We start from the raw sequence: 26745 nt of genomic DNA, 5'->3' as shown, positions 1-26745 counted from the left end.
TGTTTTTTTAAAGCTGCAGTAAATACATACAACTCAAAAACTCAAATGTAGCACGTGCGCCCAAGGTTTGAATTGGTCATGACATCTCACGCAGGATAGTGAACCTACATGTGTCATCCAGCATGTAAACCAGCTTTTAGCTGATCTGGGCAACAAGCTAGCATGGGCCAGATGATGCGCACGAACAATAACCTGTCACTGGTTCCTCTTGAAAGGAACATGGTGCCCAGTTATTGTAGTACCCCGGGGCGTAGCAGACCCTGCAGACCTACTGCCTGCCTTCTGGGCACTAGGTCTCTCCTAATAGCATGGGGTTTCTCCTAATAGCATGTGGCAAACATAAGGCTGGGATGAGTGAGTCGGTAGTGGGGGTGTAGGTGACTCTCTGAGTTGGCCATGTTCTGCGAAAGAAAGTTCCCAGTGGCTTTTATTTAGTTACTAAGCAGGCAGGTTTTAGGAAATCTGATGAGAAGCACCTTCCATAAATCTCAATCTGTTCCTTCATAATCTTGAGGATTCATTTTTTTTCTTGGCTGCTTTTTTTGGTATGTTTTGTTTTTGTTTCCACCAAGATTTTGGGCCCCATCTATCATTTGAAATAAAGAGTAATGTAAATTGCAGGAGAGCGGACTGAAACAGTCCACTGGTAATGAAGATTTAATCACCCTGCATCCAGACTTGAATTATGAACCCAGCATATCGCATTATGGCCATTAGGATCCTGAGAGGCTTGGCCATTTAGCTCGCACACACACGCTCACAGGCGCACGCAGACCCACACACACACACACACACACACAGGCGCACGTGGACCCACACACGCGGAGACACACTCTCCCACTGGGGCGTTGAAGCCCCCTCATACGCTTGGCACATTTATTAGCTGTAATGAAAGGCAAAGACAGCTAATGGCACGTCAAGTGCACTCAGCGCGGTTGTTGTTCTTTATTAGAGCTCTATCCTCATTTTCCTTGCTAGCACCTCCCAACAAGCCTAGAATCCGGCCGACTCCATTCCCACCAACTATGGAGACAAATGGAGACCGTTGCTGTTTATTCGGTATACGGCATGCTTCTGAAACACGGACACGTTCGCTCCATCTCCTGCCTGAATTAGAAGCCCTTCAAAGGCGGACGGCAGGCAGGAGACTCCCGCACGGGCCTCGAACACACGTCTTCGGTCACCCGGGCCGTCAGTCTCGATGTCTCGGATGCCTCTCTCATCTTATTTCAGTTTCCCATCTCTCCAGCGCGCTTGGCGAGATGCGCTCCCGCTTCTTCTCCGAGCAAGCGTTTCCCGTTAGGCAGCACGGCTGGTGGATTAAGCGTAATGGAGATTGAGATGTTATTTTCTCATCCCTGTTCCTCTTCGTTCTTGCCAGACTGTTTTTATTTTTTAATCTGCACATTTGTCCCTCTGGTAGCCTTGATTTCCAAGGCACAGTATCGCCGGTAGAAACATTACAACAGCTCACCCCCCCCCCCCCCCGCCCCAATCAGCCACCCACCCCAAATCTGGCCAGATCCTAGTGGGTCCTATCATGATTCAAAACGTCATGGCGATATAATGGGGCAGGACTAACATCCCTTTTTTCTTCATTTCTTATGGTGCTTCCAACCAGGTGGCCTCCATGCAGTAATCTCCAGTCAACCACACTTGCTTGTGGAACTTAAGATGGCAGGGACATGTTAAAGAAAAAAAAAAACTCTCCCAGACACCGCTTCACAAAACTAACCCAGCACACTAGCAGCTGCTTTCATTAATGGTCCTGGAGTCCCTCAAAGTTCAGTGCGAGGGTCATTCGCAGCACACATTGATGCTGCTGAGGTTTATGGGAAATAATTGGGGAGCAGTAGTGAGCAGACGCTCAGAGAAGGCCATCCACAGCCAAGCTCTCAGCATCCCCATGGCCGAGCCATTAACCTTCCAGTACCACTGTAGTCCAGTTAAGAGGGTCTGATGAGCAGACTCATAATTAGTCTAATTATCTCACTTGTGGAAAAGTGAAAAAGCTCCCTGCATCCCTCATTTCCTAATGCAGTGTAATATGTGACAGACCCTTATTACTGTTTTCATGCAAAAAGTGGGTTGTTTTTTTTTTCTGTTTTTTTCCTTTACGCCATGTGGTGATAAAAATTAACCAGAATTACAGCATAATTGGGTCAAAAAGAACAGCATGCTGAGGGCAGTGCATGCAAAACCACTGCCGCCGAGCTATGGGAAATTAACTGTGGAATCAATTTTGATTCGTTCAAAGTTCAAAGATTTGATTAATTCAGAGAGTCTGCGATGGTCAGCTCGGCCCGGATAGGAGCCGACAGCAGCGTCTGACCCTCTGATAGACAGCAGACCACCATCTCTCAGGTTTCTGGTAAGAGGGTGGAGAATACATTTAGTCACATTAGCATTTAGAATGAGCTATTCATGCGCTCCTTCTTTCTGATCTTCTCTAAAGGACCGGGGCCAGGGGGGAGGCCCTGTGACACACCACAGGTGTTTGTGGACATTGTGGACCCCTGGGCTTTCAAACCCTGATTGGATCACAGCTGGGTCTGTTGGCTTTAATCTCTTCTGGAGCGACAGCGTGATATGGGATGGGTTTGGATGGTGGTGGTCGGGGGGAAGGGATCACAAACTGTGACTATCTATCTTCAGGCAGCTATTTAGTCAGGTTGGAATCCAGCAGCAGACATCTGAAACACGCTGGGTCCCATCAGAACTTTGGAAGGGTTGAACAAGCATCCACAGATTGTTCGGGTCCCATTACCATTTCAGTACAAGTCACAGTCAAAAGCAATAAAGATCAGTTACATGCTCTAAGTATGCCAAATTAATTTGTCATGAAAGGCGAAAGAGCGCTCAGTGTAATAGGTAGCCCACAAAATCACTATCTACCAAGTGACAGCATCAACATTTCAGCTCAGCCTCCGCAGCGCAAATTTAATTGACAAATTACCGACTCACTTTTGAATGAGGTCTTCCTTTGCTAACAATCAAACCACTCTTTGTCAGATTTAATCTCTGTGAGTAATCGTTGCATATGTAATTAGATTTGCAGTATTTTTACATTAGTATATTTACTTAATTTTATTCCCCATTATCCAAGTATGATTAATGGGTGCACAAATATGTAAACAAACATGTTTGAGGTATCTACAAATATGTCTTTCACAGAAGGAATAGGGTAAAAAGAAATGAAACAGTTTGTTTTGTATGTCCTTCGAGCATAATATTACCCTCTTGAGTTCCTTCAAGTCTCTGTTCAGGTGGTCCATCCATCAAGCTCTCAAATTCATTTGTCATCATCCAGAATAGTTTGGCATGGCGAGGTGACATGTGACAGGGCCTTGACGAATCGCCACCCTCCTCTGTTGCCCCGCCCCTCTCCCTGCCCGTGAACTTTCCTCGATCATCACTCCATGGCAGCGGGCTCTCCCGACGGACACGGAGGGCCGGCGTTTAACCCCGTGCCTGCCGGCAGCTGATTTTCCCTCTACAAGGCGGTAGTTAGCCACCAGGCGGGAACTGCGCAGTTCACACGCATGTGTCCCACATGTGTCATGCATGCGTCACTTTTGGAGCACATGCTTTCTGTGCATACCCCTCACAGACACGGGACAGAGGACCTGACACAGGTTCTGGAGCTCTTATGGGTCTCTGCTCAAGGTCTTTTGAAGAATAAGGCAGGAACACAATATCAAAAAGTAGCACGCTTCAGAGAAGGGGCCTAGGGCATGCTTAAAGCAACTTGTGGACTGAAAGTCAGTGATGTATGATCCATCCACATTCTCTGTGGTCCTGTGGCTTTATACATTTTAGCATGTATAACTACTAAATCTATAAAGATTATTTTCATGGAGTTGGAGAAAGAGTTACAAAGCAATTAAACACAATAACAACATTTTTATTAAACCCTTAATTGATATCACTGCAAGATGGATGTTATCTCCATTGGATAACCAGAGCAACTTGTTAGATGTAAATTGCTAGGCAGATCTAAAACTATCATCAGTTTGCCAATCTTTGTCTTTGTGTCCAGATTAGCCACTGTTTCAGGTCAGTCCCATCACATCTAAGCCTCAGCTCATATCCCTTACAACGGAGAGCTTTTGCAGAGGTATTTAGACAGTTCTGGCCATACCTGATGCTCACTGCAGAGCAAAGCCTGGACCGCAGGCGGTGTGAGTGTGTAATCAGGGCATCCCAAGTAGGAGAGGGACCGCTGGAGAGATGGATGGATATTACGACTTAGAAAATGGGGTTTTAGTGCCCCAGGTATGCGATGGTGTGTCTGTGTCGTCTATGGTGGTGTTTACAACATTTTGTTAACACGGTGCTTCGGCACAGCATCTAATTTTCCATTAAAAAGCCGGGAGGAGAGAAATGTTCAGGAGTATTGGCTAAACGTGAGGGCGAAACATTGCCTTTGACATTCGGATGAATGATAGGCAGTAATCACAGCCTATAGAGTGTGTCTGAATTATACGTACATGCTGCTCGGAAGGAAGCTCAGAAGAGAATGGCTTACTAGACATGTAAGCTTCTTCTTAGCTGTTATTCTGTATCATTACTACATTCTGGAGATTAAACCTCATTTGGCCATGTTTCTGCAGGTGATTTCATACTGAGATTCACTGTCCACCTCGGTTTAAGTATGGGGATATGGTTTATGTCAAATGCAGCTTATAACCGTTTCTGAATGTGCAGTGTGTGGATCGCTTCAGTGGGTTGAATCTGATCCTAGCTCTGTGCTTTACAATCAAAACGATGCTGGCGTATAGTGTAGTGTGTAGCTCATGTACAGTAGTGCGTGGTTTTCCCAGGTGTAAACACAGCGACCTGCAGGGGGCGGTAATTAGCATCGAGAGCTAGGTGCGGCCTGATCCAGCACCCAGTCTCCGTGGATGCTGGTCAGACCCTTCCCCACTAAGCTCTGGGAAGCAGGAAGAGCAGAAAGTAGATGTGCCAGTCATCCAAGTTGATGCTCATTTACAGTGAGAATGCCGTAGAAAAGACAAGACACATGAGAGACACAACTGAGCGGGAGACATTTTCTGAATATGATTGAATAATTCGGATTCCACAGTGGTAGAAATGTCAATAAAAGCTTTTATGAAGGAGTTATATCAGTGTTCTGTAATTATATGAGTACTTAAATTAATATTTCCTAGAATTCCTAGAAATTACATATTCCTAGAAATTACAAAAAAAGTATGCGTGTGCAGGGTTTTATTTTATAATTTTCCATGTTGACCAATAAGATGGTATTGATTTTGTAGTTTGTTCTTCTCAGCAAGAAACAAAAATTACATGTGATTCTCACTGCACCCTGAATTCAGGAAGCACCTTTGATATCCATCCTAAACAGGAGGTTCTAGGATGGCAAATGTTTATTTCAAAAATAATTCAAGTGGAACAGGTTAAAGATGGTAATGCAAAGTGACCAACTGGGCATGTCCCACCCAACCTTTCTTATTGACCCTTTAATGACTGTTTGAGTAAGCTGTTTGAGTGAGCTGTTTGAGTAACCTGTTTGAGTGAGCTGTTTGAGAGATCTATTTGAGAGAGCTGTTTAAGTGAGCTGTTTGAACGAGCTATTTGAGTAACCTGTTTGAGTGAGCTGTTTGAGAGATCTATTTGAGAGAGCTGTTTAAGCGAGCTGTTTGAGTGTTGTGGATCTCTTACAGTTAGCCACGTGGGACTCCGTTCATGGCCTTAATGGCAGCCTCAAGGAGAGCCGCATTGAGAACGGCATGCAGGGCGTGATGGTGAAAGTAGTGACCCTGCTGGTGAGGCTTTCAATCCTATTGCCTTCTCTGTTTGCTTTTCATGCCAGAGTAATTTCTGTCTTATTGCCATCATCTGAATCCTTTATCCTCCATGTTTTATACAAAATGTTTTTTAATGTTTTAGCATGGCAGAATGTTTGACATAATTTCGTGTATTCGTTATGCTCCAGTCTTACGTCACATCCTGGTTGTTCAGTAGTGTTCAGAAGATTATCAATTCTTAACGATTCAGAGCTGGCAGATAAAATCAACTGAAGCAAACAATTGATATCTCCCCTCCAAAGGAGGATCCATTCGTCATGGTGGCAGAGAACATTCTCGGGCAGCCCAAAAAGTACAAAGGCTTCTCCATCGATGTCCTCGATGCCTTGGCCAAGATCCTTGGATTCAAATATGACATCTACCAGGTGGCAGACAGCAAGTATGGCTCTCAGCTTCCCAACGGTTCATGGAACGGCATGATTGGGGATCTCATCAACAAGGTGAGCATCACCTCATCAATGGCTGGGCCTGCAAGGTTGATTTTCCATTTCTCAGAAGGCAGATCACTCAAACGACCAAGAAAGGGTTTAGCAATAGTCTACTTCTGCATTATACTTAGGCTTGTGGGTACAAGTCAATCCCTGGTTGTTCATGGTTCACAAAGTTCATAGAAGAGAAACCCAACAAATTAATCCACATGAGGGTAATTATGGAGTATCTAAGGGTGTGATGTGTCCCTTTTGTTATAGCAATAAGGGATTCTTTAACTGTAACAGGCCTTTGTGGCCCTCGAACCCGATTCGGGAACTGTCGTGAACGTGCTCATGTCTCCATAGCGGGCTGACGTGGCCATGTCAGCCATCACCATCACGCCCGAGCGGGAGAACGTGGTGGACTTCAGCAAGCGCTACATGGACTACTCGGTGGGGATCCTTATGCGCAAGCCTGAGGAGAAGATCAACATCTTCTCGCTGTTCGCGCCCTTTGACCTCACCGTGTGGGCCTGCATCGCCGCGGCCATCCCCGTGGTCGGTGTGCTGATTTTCCTGCTGACCCGGATGCAGTCTCTGCGCTCTCAGAACCCCCCAGGACCCCATCAGTCGCAACCTGTGACCAGCACCTTGCACAGTGCCATATGGATCGTGTATGGTGCCTTCATGCAACAAGGTAACCTCCAGGACTTCAAAGGCACTGTCGCCCGGCTCGTATGGGCTTAGTGCCAGCAGGACGTCAAGTGTTTGTTTTTTGTTTTTTTTGAATCATAGAGATGACAGAACAGAAATATTCTGCCTGCCAGTTTAGAGGGCAACTCTGCTTTCAGAGAGTCCTTCACAAATTACTATACAAACACTTAAAGTAAAGGTCAGGATATGAGTATTGAGTTGAGCTGTATCCCACCTAACTAACAATGAGCAGACTCTTAAACTTCACATGTTGTGCTCATTAAGCAGTGGTCTCCTAATTGTAATCGATGCGCTATGCCTTTTCGCCTCGCTAACGAGGGCCGGCATTGTCAGCTGTCACCCAACACCTTGTTTTGTGTTTTATAACCAAGACAGAGCGCTTTTGGCATGGCTCATTCTGCAGTCTGCCTCAAAGCGAGGCGGTACGCTGAGGCACGGGCACACCCGCGCGCACGGGAGTGTGCTGGAGGTGCCTTTGAACAGGAGACACAGAAGTCGCCGCTTCCAGTCCAGTAAAGCTAAAAGGCAGCAAGGTAGCCAGCTCAGCAAGTACGGCATGGCATTCCAGCTGCCTGTGTTACTGCCTGGCACCCAGCCGCCGATGACTTTTATGTCAAACGGCGCGTGATTAAATCAGGAGGTGGTGTTGTCCCATTGGTCCTTGCCCTTCCACCATCTCGGCTCTCCGGTGATGCATAGCCAGCTCACAGCGCGGCCCTTAACTAACCGCGTGGCGAGTTTTTCGACGTTTATCCTTTCGCGGGACTCGGTTTGACAGGTGGAATTAGCATTCATGAGGCAGATAATGAGTCCAGCCTAGCACCCGTGTTTAGCTGATCATTGCATCCTGCTCTGAAGAAAACGCATAGCTGTGTGGAATTGCCCATTTTTACTGATTATTCATGGGCACATGGCTGAGATATAATTACCTTGGTTTGATTTGTTAATTCCCTCCTGATTAGGCATTCCTGTGTAATTATTGCTTTTAGGATTTATTTTGGGAGTTCAGGGTTACGATTATTTACAGATATTTTGTAATCCTGTGGAAATGAAAGAAACTGAATTGATATTTATTGAACATTGAGGTCAATAGAATTAATTGAATTGAGATTAGTGGAGAGAAATTTAAAGTACTGTTTAAAACACTGGGTTTGGCTTTTATTGAATTTGCACCAAAATTCAAATACAGTTTGAACTCAATAACTACTCAGAACAACATTCTCACTAGGCTAGAATAACCACCACTCGTGTTAACTGACTACTAACTGTTCACCACATTAGCAATTGTTAATGACTGTGTCACTGTTTTTAGTGTTTGCAACATTTGGGGTTTTGACGTTAGCAACATTTGTGTCTCTGCTGTTAGCAATGTTAGCGCTTCCATCGTGAGCAGCGTTAGCATGTTGGGCAGTGGAGGTTTAAGCGTGCCCTACTCCCCCCCCAGGTGGAGACTCACCTGTGGGCTCCGTGGCCTTGCGGATCGTGATGGGCAGCTGGTGGCTGTTCACCCTAATCGTATGCTCCTCTTACACGGCCAACCTGGCGGCCTACCTCACTGTCTCGCGCATGGACAACTCCATACGGTAGGTCCCCTTCCGCCCCTCCACTCTGACAGACACGATGTTCCTTGAAGTGCGGGGCCATGCTCCCGGTCACTCTGGTGCTGTCATTCACTCCATGTGTCTGCTGATCCCCTAACAGAGCTTGCTCGCTAGATGCTGTTGCCCCATCCTTATTAAACTAGTAATGCTAATTTCTGCAGCTTGAAATCATGCAGGGCTTTGCCTATACTGCTCCGTTAGCGTGCTGTACACACTCTACACACATAACTCTTTAATGAGTTCCAACTATACTTCATAGGAATTTGACCCTCAGATATCCTAGGATTTTCCAGTGCCTTAATTACTCCTTGATTCAATTATTATAAGTAATATTATATATTTAAAGCCTCTCATTAGATCAATTATTGGCTTGTTAGTTGACTGTTAAAAATTATTTTTTAGCCTCTCAGCCTTTTTACTGAAATGACTTTGCAACTGTGTGTCAGGCCATGCGCCGACTCCCTGCTTTGGTGGGTCACGCAGTGATGTTCAGTACCACCAAACCAACAGCCATTTCCTCCTCTCCTCATTCGGCAGTCGTTGTTTATTTTGTTGTTTTTCTCGGGATTTCGAGCCACACGAAAGCTGTCGCGGGTGCCAAGGTTGTGCTCCTCCTTCCTCTAGCTGTGGGCCCGAAGGGGCGGGAGGCTAATTTGCCATTCACCTCATTTCTGCTTTACTTGCCATAGCCTTGTTGGGGTTTTTTGTTTTTTCTCCCGCTCTTTGGGAGGTCTGGCCTCTGTTTGCTTCTCACTCTCTCCTGCTGACGCTTTCCTGCCTTAGCGATGGACGTGCTGTTTAGGAGAGCTGCCTCCAGGGCTGACCTAATCCCTCCCAGCTGCCTTTCAGCGAAAGGTATGAGCAGGTCCATCAAACCATACGAAACAGCTTAGAATTCAGTGCCAGGAATTCTAGTCATAGTGCGCTGGGGGTTGAGACGATCCTTGGGTAAATAGAAACTCCCTCTCCTCCGAGGCCTCTTAATCTACCCCTCTACAGGAGTCCCCGTCTAGCATCCTGGAAGGGAAATGTATGTTACAGACAGTTAAGACTGCAACAGTAGAAGTAAATGCTCCCAGTTATTGACACACGCACAAACAGACACACACACACACACAAACAAGCTTCAACTTAATTAATGATTCAATGAATAACGATTCAAACTGTGAGCTCTAAGCAGACATCTAAAAATGGCCTTTCAACCTACTGCCACTAAACCCCATTTTAGGTTTACAGCAGAGGTTACCAAAAAGGTGTGTGTAAACAAGTTTTGTGAGAGGGCTAACTAATGGCTGTGATTGGTATGCCTACAGAAACATGACATTAAAATGAAGATTACGAATATGAAAACTCAAATGCAAATTGCAGCGTCACAAATCCATCTAAATGAATTAGAAATGAGAAAGGAGACACTTGGAAGCATGTCAAATATAGGAAATGTCGATAAAACAGTCCAGGTTACAGCAGCCAGACCCATTCAGAAAAGGATACTGCTCATACATAGTACTGAGTGCGTTTTTATTCTAATGCCCCAGTTTTGGTATAGATGGGGTGCCATAGCTCATTGGTTTCCCTGGATACGTCCTGTTGATCACTGGATGAGTCGGGACTTCCTGTGCCTCCGCAGAAAGAAAAAAACAAAACAAATGGGGAACCAAAATCTGTACATTAGTAGAGGAGCAGAGGACAGCGAGGGAATATCTGATTAATTCCTCCTGGGGTCTATACAGCTCTCCAGAGTTCTGCAATTGGATCTGGACCCAAGGCAGTCAGAAGGCCCAGGGTCCATGTAAACAGGAATATTATTTAGTTTAGTTGTTGACATGAAGTATAACCATATGGTATGTAAGTCAGTACCTGTATGGAAACACATCTACAAGCAGATAACATTCCTTTACATCTAACCTTCACTTCAACCAACCATATCCTGCACAAAGCCTCAGCAGATCCATCTATGTAACATGTCCCTTAACCTTTATTGCAACAGGTGCTCTTACACCTGTTACAATAAATAAAAATGAAATCTTACAGTTTCAAACAAGAGCATTGCCACCAACTTAAACACAGAGAGAAGATATGGAACCATGCTTACTGATACTATAACACTAGGCGAGGCAGGACAGTGAGGAGACATCTTGATTAAGCGCAATTAACATCTTGATTAAGCGTCTAGCTTGTCAGCAGGTGTCAGTTATCGTTCGAGACCACTGTTGGAGTGTTTTGGGTGTGCAGGCCTTTCTTAAGCTGTCAGTTACAGACGTGTGGAAAAGCTCCGGCCACACTTCTGGTTCTGATCCCAATCCCAAACTCGTGGTTGTAAAAGCAGTCCAGATTTAAGAATCCAGTAGTCACAAAAAATGGTGAACTCATTATAACCAAAAACAACAACAGTAGCATGTAAGACAGGGAGCCAAAAAATGTTACCTTTACCAAGACTTTGCAAACGCTAAATGAAATATGAGCGGCGTAAACACACCAGGACTAAAAAAGGCACAGGCGAGGAACCTTAGGGGTCGGTAACACCTAAACTCGACAGAGCAGAAGCATGAAAATAAACAAAACAAAGTGGCACGGTCACCATTGAAACTGCAAAAACAGGGGGCCATGACATACATGCCCTCCAGTGGGTGGGAGGGGATGTAGTTAGGTTGGTTGTTAGAGTGTATAGTTGGGATGTAAATGGGGTGTGTTGAACAGGACAACATATACAGTAGAGTCTAGGGGACTTGAATTACTGCAGAGCCCCTGTTGTGTCCATCTGCATGTGCTTTCATGTCCAGAGGTGAAAGGTTAAAGGCATAAGGGGTAAAGCCATTACCTACCTAAAGTTGTGTTTGTTGTGTCAGGTGAACCTGAGAATGATCCAAAGCTGCTCTGACTACTATGTGGAGAAGATGTAGCCAAATGGTGTAATTTGGTGTAATTGTCTACCCCTCTACACCTACCCTTCCCCTTAATAAACCACACCTGAACCTAATCTACCCCTCTATACCTATCCTTCCCCTTAATTAACCACACCTGAACCTAATCTACCCCTCTATACCTATCCTTCCCCTTAATTAACCACATCTGAACCTAATCTACCCCTCTATACCTATCCTTCCCCTTAATTAACCACACCTGAACCTAATCTACCCCTCTATACCTATCCTTCCCCTTAATTAACCACATCTGAACCTAATCTACCCCTCTATACCTATACTTCCCCTTAATAAACCACACCTGAACCTAATCTACCCCTCTATACCTATCCTTCCCCTTAATTAACCACACCTGAACCTAATCTACCCCTCTATACCTATCCTTCCCCTTAATAAACCACACCTGAACCTAATCTACCCCTCTATACCTATCCTTCCCCTTAATTAACCACATCTGAACCTAATCTACCCCTCTATACCTATCCTTCCCCTTAATAAACCACACCTGAACCTAATCTACCCCTCTATACCTATCCTTCCCCTTAATTAACCACATCTGAACCTAATCTACCCCTCTATACCTATCCTTCCCCTTAATAAACCACAACTGAAACCTAATCTACCCCTCTATACCTATCCTTCCCCTTAATAAACCACACCTGAACCTAATCTACCCCTCTATACCTATCCTTCCCCTTAATAAACCACACCTGAACCTAATCTACCCCTCTATACCTATCCTTCCCCTTAATAAACCACACCTGAACCTAATCTACCCCTCTATACCTATCCTTCCCCTTAATAAACCACACCTGAACCTAATCTACCCCTCTATACCTATCCTTCCCCTTAATTAACCACATCTGAACCTAATCTACCCATCTATACCTATCCTTCCCCTTAATTAACCACACCTGAACCTAATCTACCCCTCTATACCTATCCTTCCCCTTAATTAACCACACCTGAACCTAATCTACCCCTCTATACCTATCCTTCCCCTTAATTAACCACACCTGAACCTAATCTACCCCTCTATACCTATCCTTCCCCTTAATTAACCACATCTGAACCTAATCTACCCCTCTATACCTATCCTTCCCCTTAATTAACCACACCTGAACCTAATCTACCCCTCTATACCTATCCTTCCCCTTAATTAACCACACCTGAACCTAATCTACCCCTCTATACCTATCCTTCCCCTTAATTAACCACATCTGAACCTAATCTACCCCTCTATACCTATCCTTCCCCTTAATTAACCACATCTGAACCTAATCTACCCCTCTATACCTATCCTTCCCCTTAATTAACCACACCTGAACCTAATCTACCCCTCTATACCTATCCTTCCCCTTAATTAACCACACCTGAACCTAATCTACCCCTCTATACCTATCCTTCCCCTTAATTAACCACATCTGAACCTAATCTACCCCTCTATACCTATCCTTCCCCTTAATTAACCACACCTGAACCTAATCTACCCCTCTATACCTATCCCTAACCTCAACCAATGATATCCTGAAGATATATCATACATGTCACAGGGTACCGTCCACGTCACTGTGACTGTACCAGGTTGACTTTGTGCTGACAAGCGTCTCTTGCGGTAGGAAATTCTTCACCTTAGTGGATGCTGTCCAGTGTCTGTGCTAGAATCACATCACATGGTTGTGTGTTATTTTCACTTCCTCCACCAGACGGATGCCAAAAAAACTAGCCGGATCCTGTCACCTAGCAACTTTAGATCAGCCGGTTAATGAGCACTTTAAGCTGTCACTCTGTTGTAAACTCAAATGAGTCATCATCACTCCAGGCAGGGCTCATATAAGAGTTGTTACCTCCATTCTGTCTGCCATTTCCCCTAAGAAGCTTTCATAAAGAGAGGATACAATGTACTGCAAAGAGGTCAGTAGCAGTAGTAACAGTGATTATAGCCCTTCTAGTAGCAGTAGTAACAGTGATTATATCCCTTCTAGTAGCAGTAGTAACAGTGGTTATAGCCCTTTTAGTAGCAGTAGTAACAGTGATTATAGCCCTTCTAGTAGCAGTAGTAACAGTGATTATAGACCTTCTAGTAGCAGTAGTAACAGTGATTATAGCCCTTCTAGTAGCAGTAGTAACAGTGATTATAGCCCTTCTAGTAGCAGTAGTAACAGTGATTATAGCCCTTCTAGTAGCAGTAGTAATAGTGGTTAGTGCCCTTCTATTAGCAGTAGTAATAGTGGTATAAGCCCTTCTAGTAGCAGTAGTAATAGTGGTTATAGCCCTTTTAGTAGCAGTAGTAATAGCACCTCTATGTTTATAGGTGCATAGATACACATGATAAAACTTTTGCAAGAGTACTTCTGAAATTTGCCCTTTTTGCTTATTTTTATTGTATTATTGCACTGACATTGCACAATGCTCATCGGAAGAGGTCACTGGTAATGAATGGCGAATTAACTTGAACGGACAAAACGGAAACTTTTCAAAACCTCTCCATGGTGTGTTATATGCCGTGGCAACAGGGCTGTTGGCGTTCTCCAGCACTGGAAACTAAATTAAAGGTCACTAAGCCAATTCTTTCTGGAATTAGCTTTCATCATAAGAACAGTTGTTCAGCAGATGGTGAGCACAGAGATGTTTATATCTTTCTTCAACCCTGTGAGCATAGTCTGTGGGTTTGCTTCTATATCTGATCATCATGTCTGCTGGGCGGTGTGCTGCTTTAAGAAGGTCCACAGTTGATAAAATGCTCACTTTATTAAAAAAAAAACACTTCATAACAAACTGCTAAAAGCCACGCACGGCCTACCCTCCATCTGTCGTCGAACACTGGCTTTGCTAGCCAGCGTCTAGCCTGTCAGCAGGTGTCAGTTGTCCTTCGAGACCACGGTTGGAGTGTTTTGGGTGTGCAGGCCTTTCTTAAGCAGTCAGTTGCAGACGTGTGGAAAAGCTCCGGCTGCACTTCTGGTTCTGATACACCGCCATCAGGTAGACCAGACCAGTATAGTGCTGTGTGGAGAATTATCCAGCATCCATGTTATATCCAGCTTGGGAATGTTCTCGGATACTGACCACGGCTGAGCACTACTGACCACTGAGCGTTACTGATACTGACCACTGATGCACCGGATGGACAGACAGGCTGAAGTTTGAAATTGTACGCTTATAACGTGTGTTTATAAAATATATGTAGCTAATAAAAGGTAGATGCAGGGTGTTTCTAATAAAATATCTGGCGAGTGTATGGAATACTAAATGTAAAATAATCTCACGAATACACCGTACTGTTAAGTAACTTAAAGACTAAAGCAGTAACTCAGTTGCTTTCATTTTATTCTCTCTCCTTCTTTCTCCTTCCCACTCTGTCTCTATACTGCCAGTCCATTTCTCCCTCTTTCTCACGCTTGCCCTGTCTCACGCCCTCTTTCTGCCCCGGCTCCCTTCAGGACCTTTCAGGACCTGGCGAGGCAGGTGGACTTGGACTACGGCACGGTGCGGGACTCGGCCGTGTACGACTACTTCCGGGCCAAGGGGACGAATCCTCTGGAGCAGGACAGCACTTACGCAGAGCTCTGGAGAACCATCAGCAAGAATGACGGGCAGGACCACTCTGTGTCCAGCCCCTCCGAGGGCATCCGCAAGGTACAGCCCGCAGAGCCCTGCTACATCTCCAGACGCACTCCCCGACCACTGCATTGCTTAAACAGGGGAGACTTGCGGTATGGAGCAGGGGAGGGTCCATTTTGGTAGGGCGAGACTCTAATTGGGTTAGAATATGAAGTGATAAAATGATGACCTCAGTGACATTTAATGGAGCGTGATGGGTGTTAATCTCACTCACACTGATCGTGTGAATGGTTTACATTCGTTTTGGATAGAGGTCTTTTCACTGTGACCCAAAAACATTGTCACAGAAACAATACACAGCATAAATTAACCTCCATTATAGCTTCTGGCACAAAGACGGAAAAAGAGAAAGTATTCGCCTCGTTTTCAACAACTCCAATGTGATATGACAACAAATATCCCATTCTCCAAAACGAGTTCCACCCGATCTCTCTGACACAAAAGCTACAGAAGCATATTAATATTTATGAAGGTTAATCTCTAAACTGGCTCGTTTCCACACATGTGGGAGCAGAATTTGTTGCTCACACGTGTGCTGGACGTGTCACTGACTCATCCGTGGCAGTTATTCACAGTTTAAGCAGTTTAATGCGTCAGTGTTTTGAGTGGGCCCCTGCTGTTGGTTTTTTTTTTGTTTTTTTTATGAGCACTACCAACACAGCAGCTTCCGCTCAGTGTCCAGTGAAATACCCACTCGCTAAAGAATCTGTCCCACGCAAAACAGCTTTGTTTGTCCTCCCAAGTCGTCGCGCTAAAGCCGACGTGTGGCATCTTTCAATTTAAACAAGGGGTGCTTTTAAGCGTTTGTTTAAACGTGCAAGAGAGGATACCAGAGAGTAAAGGATCACAAATACTGCAGAAGAAGGACAGAATCGTATTTGTGTCTTTCGGCGAGTAATGATCTTGAGCAGCGGACGGCTCTTTTACGGGTCTTCCTGGAGCTTTTTGGTCGGAGCACTATTGCACTTTGACAGCTTTACATGTATATACGGGAAATCCGTTTGCCCTTCAAACAGCAGCATAACACATTAATCCCTAAAATGTTACCACTGTAACACATTCATCCCTAAAATGTTACCACTGTAACACATTAATCCCACTTCTTTCCTCATGGTAAAACGTACTGCAGTTATCATGAAATTGTCCAAGTTGCTTTATTGGTGGCAATAAAGGCTGTAAATGAGAGGTCTGGATTCCAGATCCAGCTCAGCAGTCACATAGAACGACACGTACGCTCATCCTACTGCTACTATGTACATCCGCAGGCCAAGAAGGGCCCGTATGCCTTCCTGTGGGACATGGCGGTGGTGGAGTATGCGGCGTTGACAGATGACGATTGCACCGTCACTGTGTCGGGCGGAGGCGTGAGCAGTAAGGGCTACGGCCTCGCCCTGCAGCACGGGAGCCCCTACAGAGACCTCTTCTCCCAGAAGTGAGTGCCCGTCTGTCTGTATAACCCCGCCCCATTCTGCCTTCATCACCGTTCACATCCAATCAGCCAACTCACACCCCACAGTTATCCAGGGAGCCCTGGGTGGCCGGAAAACATTCCGTATAGGTGAATTTTATCCGGACGAAGCATAGCCAAGCAAAGCAAGGTGGATATTCTCCTGAGGATATTTCACTATTTGCTTTTGTTTTTACAAGCATCAAGTCCTTCGGTAACCTAAAGTCATTAACCCAAACTTGGTAATTTGAGGAAAATGTCAGCAGAGATGTCTGAAACCTCTTCTTTTGTTTATCACTGCCCCCTTTTTTAAGTGCAAAGTGCTGCTTAATTAGATGTGTTTTCCTGAGCCAGGTTTTACCGAGCATAAACTGGTTCCTTTGCCAGCAGAACAGTTGCGGGCAGATTATACAAATCTCTACTTGTAACCAACTAAGATTGTATAATCATACTGTTCCTGTATGTGGAGAACAGGCAGAGCAATCTTTTCCTCTTGACTTCTCTTTCATGCAGTCTGTATTGATCCATCTAGAATATCCGAGCATGACTCAACATCTTGCAACTCCGACCGCGTATGATTGCTGATCGTCAAGAAGCTTGCGTAACTCTCTCAGATCCTCGCAGGAGCCTTAATGACTGCCAGACTTCTCAATTAGCCTGGACCGTGTGGACTTAACCCCCACGAATCCAAAAGCCAATTACTTCTTCAAAATGTTGGAAAGTCTGGCTGCATGAGCTCCAGCGATGACCAGATGTAGGAGCTAAGAACAGTGCTAGTATGTTTTTACGCTCTGGCACTTGGTGAGAGAAAACCGGAGAAAGAGCCGGACTCCACTCAGACTTGTTTTCATGTAAAAAGTTCATTTCAGCCTGATTACATCATCATGTTCACAGAGGAACTAGTGGATAGTGGATAGTGAGCACAAAGTTATTGAAAACTATTATTTAATTTCTACCTACTCTGTACCAACTCTGGTACCAACTTGCAGCAAAGAATTAACATAACAGGCACAATGTGGCTTAAAACCTAAACTGACCTTAAAACAGGGTCACTGACCAGTGAGCAACAGATTCTCTTCTATTGCAATTGCTGGTAAAATAGATATTTTAGTTTTAAATATTTTTTTTGTTTCTTTCTTTGTTTACCTGCCTGACAGATCAGCGTAAAAAGTGAACTTCCGTCCATGGAGGCCATCTCCACGTTAACTCCCCTGTGGTCATCTGCCAGGCAGCTCTAGGGCTAATGGGCCTGTAGCCCGCATGTCATCTTCTCTAGAGAGGACGATTCATCTTACTTTCTCATTTTCTGCACCCCCCCCTCCCCAAGCCCATAGTGCTCCCATTTATCTGCTCCCCCCGCCCGCAGGTCTCTTGCCGATAAAGGTGCGACTTGTGGCTCTGTCGTGGCTTTCCCTCATTAAATGTTTCTTTACACATCCAGTGCCTGTTTGTTTCACTTCCATTTCCGTCAGTGGGCGACCTCACAAAGTTGACATTTAATTAAGCTGGCCGAGGAATTAAATGTAGTCACGTCGGGCTCGGCGCAGGCGAGCGGTCCCAAATGACATTGCCTGCAGACATACGAGTGAGCGCTACGTCATAAATCAAACATCCTCATAGTTTAATGCCACTTCATACAGTTGGGGTGCAGTTAAGAACAACATATGCAACTTTAATAAACCACCTTTGATGAAAACTCGCCAAACTTTTATGTCTAAAAACCTAGTGCCACCCATGGGTCTAAAAGCGCGACTAATGCATACAGTGACACTGCTTCTCTTCCTTTTATTATTTTCTTATAGGCTTCTTACTGATTAGTTCCAATGTGAGGATGGACCTTTGAAGTTGCAGGTTATGGTGAATGATGCAGCCTAATCTGGGATGGTTGAGTGGTTTTTATGCATCCAGGCCAAATCTGGGATGCCTCTTCTCATGCTGAGTGGTTTTTTTTTTTTTTGCATGCAATCCTTTGTGCTGACTTGCTCACTCCCTCCCGTAGGAGCATAGTGTCTTTCCTTCCCCAACACACCTGGAAAGCCCTGGAAAGGCGTCGGAATCACCCGATGAATCAAAGAAGAGAGTGTGCAGAGTACTAATCCACTTGAAAGGTCCATCTTCACATGGTGCTAGTTAGCAGGCCTATTAACTGTCTCTCTCTGAGCTCCAGACCCCACTTCCTCTTCCTGCAGGATCCTGGAGCTGCAAGAGAAGGGCGACCTGGACGTGCTGAAGCAGAAGTGGTGGCCACGCTCGGGCCGCTGCGACCTGAGCGGCCGCCGGGGGGCGCCGCCCGACGGCCGCTCGCTCAAGCTGCACAGCTTCGCGGGGGTCTTCTGCGTCCTGGCCGCCGGCCTGGTGCTCGCCTGCTTGGTGGCTGCTCTGGAGATGTGGTGGAGCGGCAACCGCTGCCGACAAGAGCAGTCCAAAGAGGTGACCGAGCTCAGAGCGCGGAGGTCCATGCAGCAGGGCGAGGACAGAGCCACACTCTACTTTAAGGATCCAGCCACAGACGCAGGCCCTGACTTAGTCGAGCTCCAGTACACTCAGTTATAGGTGTGCTCTGCTGAAATCAAAATTGGTCTCATCCATCCTGACAGAGGAAAGCCCCAGGAGCAGGTTGTCTCGGGGTCGCCACATCCACCCGCACCAAACCGCCCCGCCCCCGCTCACCTCGTCACCACCCTGCCAGGCCAGGCTCAAGGACAGAGTACTGTCTTTTACCAATACAGCATGAGTCCAGCAGTTATTGGGTTTTGGGGGAGCCGCTGAAGGATCTTTGAACCAGATGGCTTTTTAAAGCATTTACAAGAGTATTTATGTAATTGTGTAACAGAATAAGAGCTGTATTCTTTTGTTCTATTTATATTGTAAATGATCTCTTTGGCTTTTTATTTCATTGTAAGATTTGAATTCTTTATTCAGAACTCCACCAAATTGCGTCAGTTGGGGGAGAGGGTTGGTCTATATTAATATTATTCCGTCAGAGTTCTGTCAGATAATACTTCTGAGTGCAATAGAGATGACCCCCCTGATTCTGTTTCACCAGTTCATTAAGAAACAGGTTCCAGGTGACTGAACTGGGATTAATTCATACCAGAAGGTCCATGAGAACCTCTTCCAAATCCCAATAACTAAAGACTGTAATAGCTAATACTCTGTAAGGAGAGATTTAATTGCCTAGTCCTTTGACTAAAACCCCTTTCTCTGCCAGAGCTGACATTTGTATTACTATTTTGACTGTTTTCTTTGTATCCTTTCGAATTTTTTCTTTCATCATCGTTGCTGACCCTTCATGCTGGCAGACAAACGTTCACTTTGCTGAGCCGTTCTGCTTCTTTGTTTTTTCCTTCAGCAAACCACAACCGCAACTAAGCTTCTTAGCCAGGCTCGCACTCGCACCTTAGGATGAGTCGGGTGTCCTCTCAAACGAACCCTGCCACTTTACCCCAGAACCCCCCGCACAAACTCTTCGTGATAGGTTGGCGCGGCTTGACGTGGATCCATAAACTAAAGTGTCGGCAGGAGGTTGCTTGCGTGGGTCTGTCTGTTCAGTAGTTCAGCCCCTAGCAATGAAGACACACCAGTGCACACCCCTCACTGCAACCTGACTAGTCTGCCATCGCCAGCAGCACACAGCGTGACGTCATTTTGCAATGATATGTCAATGTGGACCAGTTTGAATTTCTCTTTATTATTCCCCTCCCCCCATTTCTTCACATTTACTTCTATATTTATTTCCTTTTTTTGTTTTGTTTTGTTTTAATTTCGCTTGCTTTCTTGATATGTTTATGATCTCGTGCAGGTTACTAAGGATTACAGAGGGGCAAGGGTGTCAGATCCATTGAGATATAATGATATTGCTACTGCGTCAGCGGAGGGGAGCAAGAACATTTGGACAGAGAGAGAGAGAGACTGGGATGAAGCAGAGGCTATTGACACAGGTCAGAATAGCGCCCGTTAAGATCTGACATGCTACGCGGGGGCAGACCGGGGGCCGAGAACGACGGGGTTGGGGCAGAGGAGGGGTAGATACCCATCTAACAGGAGATCATATGTCGGACTCATCTAACATGACAGCATGATAGGTAACGCTCGTATAACATGATAAAATGATGACATGATATATAGGACCGATATAACATGATATCATGACATGTAGGAAGATGATATTATAAAATGTAAGACATATGACATGATAACATCATATGTTGGACCCATCCAGCATGAGAACACAATGTGTCAGCCCCATATAACATGATAACATTACATATACGACCCATATGACATCATAACATTATATATAGGACCAATATAACATGAAAACACAATATGAAGGAGCCATATAACACAATATGTAGGACCCGTTTAACATAACAAGATATGTAGGACCCATCCAGCATAAGTGGATATGTAGGACCCATCTAACACGACGAGTTCCAGTTTAGCTTCTCTTGTTTCATTTGATCTTCTCTCAAAAAGTAAATGTACTCTTGACAGCCATCACGCTAAGAAAAGGACATCATCCCTTGTGAAACCACTGTGAAATTCCTGACACCCAGTTTATAAATAACTGATTTGATTATACATTGTTTAAAAGACTGCTGTCAAGTTGATTAAACATGAAGTAGTCTGTCTCGTCAGCCACCGGACATGCATTTCTGAGCTGATTTGTGATTCAGTAATAATTTGCAAATTTAAAGTTTGTCTTTACAAAACACAGACGTGGGTTAAGTGGTGGCATTTATTAGTGTTGCCTTCTGATAAGTGCACCAAGATCAGGAACATAGAATGAGAACATTTTTCTAAGACAGCAGCATTATCAAAGGGTGTCGTCTACCGTAAATGTTGTGTTGTCTGGACTGATGGCGTGGGGTTTGTCTTTTGCAGTAGCTTCCCCAGAAAACCAACACAGACCATTTTACCCAACACCACAACACGCACGAGACAGTGACAGCCCTTATTATATATGACGCATTCGACAAACCCGGGGAGGTCTTTTAAAAAGCATTTTGCAAAGTGCCAGGGGGGAGATCAGTGTAAACGCAGGCGAGTGCATTTCAAGCACAAGTGTGTCGGAATGATCATTTGGAGCGAAATAGCTGGTCCACTTTGAGCAAAGTTAGTTAGAAGTTGGGCAGGAACCCATTGGCCCATGTCCTTCAGGCCTTCCTGGGACAACCAAATGGTCAATGGCTAATAAACATTCCTAAGAATCTCAAGTAATTGTGCTCTAGCTATAGGCTCTTTGGTTCTAATAGTGCCGTAGTAATAGTGAGAGTAGTGCGCGAAGTGGCAGCGGAAGCAATGCAGATTCACTGATATAGCTTAATTGACCTGGATGAGTTCTTTCTGAGGTCCTGTCCTCAGAGGAGAGTTAAGGCCTTGTGCTGAGGTACTCGCCGACTCCATGTAGGCCATGTAGTTCCCTGTCTGGGAAGCCCCAAGCTATTCCGAGTCATCAGTAGCTCTCCTGCCTTCCTCGAATTAATAAAGAGCTTCTGGTATTCTGCCTCCTTGGTTAATAGAACACCTCATCCCATTCCTCCACCTATTAGATAAGTCAAATTGAATTACTCCAACGAGATGTACAGACCACCATTCTGAAATAACAGCAATTCCTGTAATAAAAAATCCGCTTTAACCTGACATGCCTAATTCACCCACAGTAAATGGCTTTGTTATCCCAACTCGAACTTCCTGCCACCCCACCCCCCCCCAGATTTTGATTACTTCCCGCTGTGGCTCTGTAATTCCCACTTGTGGCTCAATAGTAGAAGTGTTTAAACATGCTCACACATCTCGCGGAGACAGAAAAGGAAAAAAGGCAACGTTGATTCAGATCGCCTCGGGAGTCAAGCTGGGCAGCTTTTACATATCTTTATATCATTTTAAAAATATTTTTATAACACCATTAAAACCCCACTGTTTCACATACTCGAATTTAAAAAGCCGACACGAATTCAAGGATCTAGAGTGGCAGACGTCTTTATTAGGAGGCGGTCTTTATTCCAACTTCATAATTCTTCCCCTGTAATTCCATCTCCCTGTGCAGTAATTAAAAGCTTAGAACCGGAGCATAATATCGTTTAATGACTGTGTGGTTCGCGGCATGGTGTTGGTGTGAACTAGCATTCGAACGCTCACACTAAGCAATAAATTAACACGCAGGTCTGTCTGCTTGCTGTTATTAGCACCATTAGAGAACGCAAGAGAACGCAAACCATATTGGCTAATATGTTTAATCATTATAATTACACAGAAAAGGAACATTTGTAGTTACAGATAGATCTTCAAGAAAATTTCACCAAGAGATTTTCAACTGATCAGAAAGCACATTTCTTCTCGCACTGATGATATTGTCAATAAAGTAACAGGAAGCCCTTAAATTACAACATAATCGTGAACAAACAAAACGTACACGCTCTATTGAAGGAGAGTCACTCTGATGATGACATCGTAATCCACGCTCATTGCCGCTTGCGATGGATAAACACACCCATGATCACGAAAGCACTTGGCAGAACATCTCTCTGAGATTTTGGTCCAAACGCAGCAACCAAAAAAGATCTGGCCAGTCCTGCTCGTGAATCAGCTGGAATCGAGTCTCCTGGCTCCTCAGACGTTTCCACAGAGCAGTCCGGCTCCACCGTTATCTCCATGTGTCTCACTTTTCTCCCTGAAACGCCAGTCTCACTTGGCTTTAAAATGGTTTCCTGTCCTCTGGCCAAATTTGATTTCAAGGTGCACATTCTATACTCTCATTCCAAGCCTCATTCAGCCCCTCGATGATTCCAATTGGCCCTATATCGTGTGCGACCCGACCGGCGAAACAAACCAAAAACAAGGGTACAAATGAATTGCATGGAGCTTCGGTTCTCAGACAGAAAGCTAAGAAAAGCAGGCTGCCTGCAGGCCCAGCCAATCTCAGCCTCTCTGTCCCTTCCTCCCTCTCTCCCCTTCCTCTCTTCTCTTGCCCTCCGCAGGACAGGGAGGTGAACCTGGAGCAGGTGCGTCCGCGTATGAACAGTCTTATGGACGAGGACATGGCGCACAAGCAGATCACCGGCCACTCTATCGAGACCTCTGCCCTGGACATCGCCGGCATGCAAGCCAGCCAGCCTCGGGAAGCTGGCCGAGATTTCCCGGGCGTGGCGGCGCTGTCTGTGAGCACGTTTCTCCCCGAGCAGACCCATGGGGTGGGCCGGGCCCTGGCGCCGGGGCCCGGCAGCGCCCTGCCCTTACCTCTCAGCCTATGTCCCATGCCATCCATCCAGTGCAAACACAGGGCTCCCAACGGGGGGCTCTTCCGGCAGAGCCCCGGCAAGATGCCCATGCCAACGTCCTATCTGCCAGTACCGGGAGGACCCATCCCAGAAGCCACTGAGCCCACGCACAGCACGTCCATCTGAGGCTGCCCGCCAGGCGAGGGACCCCTTTTGCCAGAGGGGTGCAGGGACGAACGAGGGGACAAACAAGGGAAGAGGCGACTGGACCGGCCGGAGTGAACCATGTAAAAACAAAATGCAAGGATGGATTGAGGAGTAAGAGATTTTTAATAAAGATACAAAATGAAAACATCCCTTTTCTTGTAAATATTTGTAAATAATGAAAGAGCGAAGTGAGTAAAAGTGTATTTTGAATATTCTCAATTTTTGAAGTTGAGTTATAAAAACAAAATGAAAACAAAAAAAAAAGAGAAACTATTAAAAAAGACTCAAGGATGACTGTTTGAATGGCTTTGTACATTTTGTTCTCTATGGATAAAGACGCAAATTCATTGTGATTGTTTTCTAAGTGCCGAAATAAAAGATGTCTCTCTACCCTTTGGTACTAGATTATCAGACACTTCTGTATGGATTATCAGACATTTCTGTATGGAAATCATGATGAATATTAATAATTTTGCACCCTTTTTATGGTTCCAGACATTCTTTGGTCTCAAAGTGCACTGTGTCCATTTGGATGTTCCGCTGTTTAATTTTGCTGTCTGCTTCTCTTGTATGTCTAATTTTGCTGTCTTTTAAGCGTCTTGCGTTAGCACCAGGCCTGCGATATGCCCGTTCATGTGAGGTATTCAACATAAACATTTTGGAATGGTAGCAGGGCCATGGGACTCACTCTTGAAGTCCTTGCTGGATACGCGTTAACGCTGAATTGTCCGGTGAGCCTGCAATTCTTTGAGCACAAGAATCCTTAAGGAGAACGTGGGATATCCACATCACACGGTCACATTTTCTAACTCATATTTACCAGTGTTGGGCTGCTGGAACAGTTTTGTGATGGATAGTGATACAATGGAAGTTTTGTTTCTTTTTTTCATAATTTCTTGATGAATTACATGATGATATAATGTGTAACATATAGAGATAATTCCCTTTACAGAGTAAACTGCAAATAAATTATATGGTTTTATTGTTCAAGAATATAAGAACACTGTAGAAACAGTCATGTAATGTACAAAAGGTATGAAAAATACATACTGTGACTATTTTTTAACAGAAAAAAAAATACAATCGTGCAAAGAAAATTATGATTGTATCTTTATGAAGTAAGTCACTGTATTTTTTATGAGGGAGATTGTGTTTCTTTGATGGAATTATAATGAGATATTTCTTCACAAAATGACAGGTTCTGCCCCTAACGATATAATTATTTCCATTACATGATACGAGATCTTGCTGGCTAAATTACTATATCGGTAGAAAAAGATATTTTTTTCACTAAATTTTCAATTGTGCAGTCACGAATATTCTTTGTGTTTTCTATTCTGTCTTTTTTTTTTTGTTGCTTTTTTAACTTTACCCAACGTGACCACCTCAGGCTGTGAATGAGTGCGTGTTACATTTCAGCCGCAGTTGACCATGCCCGCCTAGTGCTATCCAGCCAATAATCAGGCTAGCTGCCTGGCTGACAGACCAAACACCCTACACCAGCTCCACATAGAAGGGTTTGTCTCTAGGAGGTCCACCAAGCAATCCCTAACATTTTACTCATCTTTTCCAAATTGCCAGTTGCAGGACGCTCCTTTTAGAAAGCAGGTAACATATCAGCAGGTTCTATGGGAGGAGGGGAGGGATTGTGACATCAGCAAGCTCCACCTATGCTTTCTTGCCAATCACAGTCGTAGCCTGTATGTTTTGTACGAGTCTAAGTAGTTTCTAATGTGAACCAAAGTGAATATCATATTACACTGTGTAATGCAGCTTGTGGCTCTGAGACGCTGTTAGTGGAAGTGTGGAAGAACTTTACAGTACAGCCTTGCGGGCTCTCATCGCCTTACACACACACACACACACACACACACACACACACACACACACACACACACATCCCTCCCCTTCCCAACTTCAGAAAAGGGTGATATAAAATTTAAAATATTTATAAAATAAAAAATAAATTAAAAAAGCAAAGTCTATCATAGTGTAGTCTGTAACATTACACCTGAGGGAGACTCTTATTTTGTTTATGAATATGCTGCTTGGAGTTTCTTAATCTTTAATAAAGAAATATGGTTTACATGCTTTGAATGATGGCCGGTCAATTGTTCAGCCGGGGTTGTGCAACGGCATCGCTCTCACAATGCTGCATGCAAAAATGATGCTGAATTCAGTGTTTTGCTTCCTTGTTTTTAAGGCCCAACTTCTCAGCAGTAACATTTGTGCCACTGAGCTTGTTGCTTGGGTCAAGTACTCTGAGAAAGCCTTCCAATAATATGGAGGGATCCCATAAAAAAAGCTACCCTCACACGCACACACACTCACCCATCAATGTCTCTCAGATCGGGTTGTATGTAGTTGCTGAAGGACGAAGGATCGGGAAGTCCAGCCTGTCATCGGCTGGTCCGGTCTGCCGCTGCCGTCTCCACCGTGAGCCGACGCAAAATTTGTCCTCTCACATGACATATAGCAACCAGAGTGCAAACGCTCAAACTGGCAACTTCCAAAGCCGTGTTGCTGCGGTTGAACGTGTTGTCAGACGGGGGACAGCTCCTGAATGCTCCTGATCCCTGACGTCCATGCCTAGATGAGACACATCGTGTCTCCTCTAAAAGCAGGCGGCTGATGAGCGAGATGACTAAGAGACGCTGGGCACGCACCGATACGTGCAACGTAGCTAAGGTTGAGTTGAGTGCGCTTATATAAACCATTAAGTCCAGTTCAATGCCGTATGTTATCCAGAACAGCTTAAGGAACTACAACT

At 44.9% G+C, this 26745-nt stretch overlaps 1 protein-coding gene across 2 annotated transcripts in view; it reads left to right on the top strand.

Annotated features, from left to right (window-relative positions):
• The window catches only part of grid1b (glutamate receptor, ionotropic, delta 1b), a 217425-nt gene extending 191397 nt beyond the window's left edge, over window positions 1-26028 (top strand). The window contains exons 9-17 of one of the 2 annotated variants that reach the window (XM_035533703.1): window positions 5688-5789; window positions 6074-6271; window positions 6608-6938; window positions 8400-8538; window positions 14918-15113; window positions 16364-16530; window positions 18735-18975; window positions 20348-20486; window positions 23529-26028. In XM_035533703.1, coding sequence (XP_035389596.1) covers window positions 5688-5789; window positions 6074-6271; window positions 6608-6938; window positions 8400-8538; window positions 14918-15113; window positions 16364-16530; window positions 18735-18975; window positions 20348-20486; window positions 23529-23929 — 1914 coding nt within the window. In that variant the 3' untranslated portion in view covers window positions 23930-26028. The remainder of the gene's footprint in view (window positions 1-5687; window positions 5790-6073; window positions 6272-6607; window positions 6939-8399; window positions 8539-14917; window positions 15114-16363; window positions 16531-18734; window positions 18976-20347; window positions 20487-23528) is intronic. The other variant, XM_035533704.1, reaches the window with a different exon arrangement.
• Window positions 26029-26745: the final 717 nt, after the last annotated feature.

The sequence above is a fragment of the Electrophorus electricus genome, chromosome 14 (assembly GCF_013358815.1).
Source record: "Electrophorus electricus isolate fEleEle1 chromosome 14, fEleEle1.pri, whole genome shotgun sequence".
In the NCBI taxonomy this organism is placed as follows: Eukaryota; Metazoa; Chordata; class Actinopteri; order Gymnotiformes; family Gymnotidae; genus Electrophorus; species Electrophorus electricus.
This window is presented reverse-complemented; position numbering and strand designations above follow the sequence as displayed.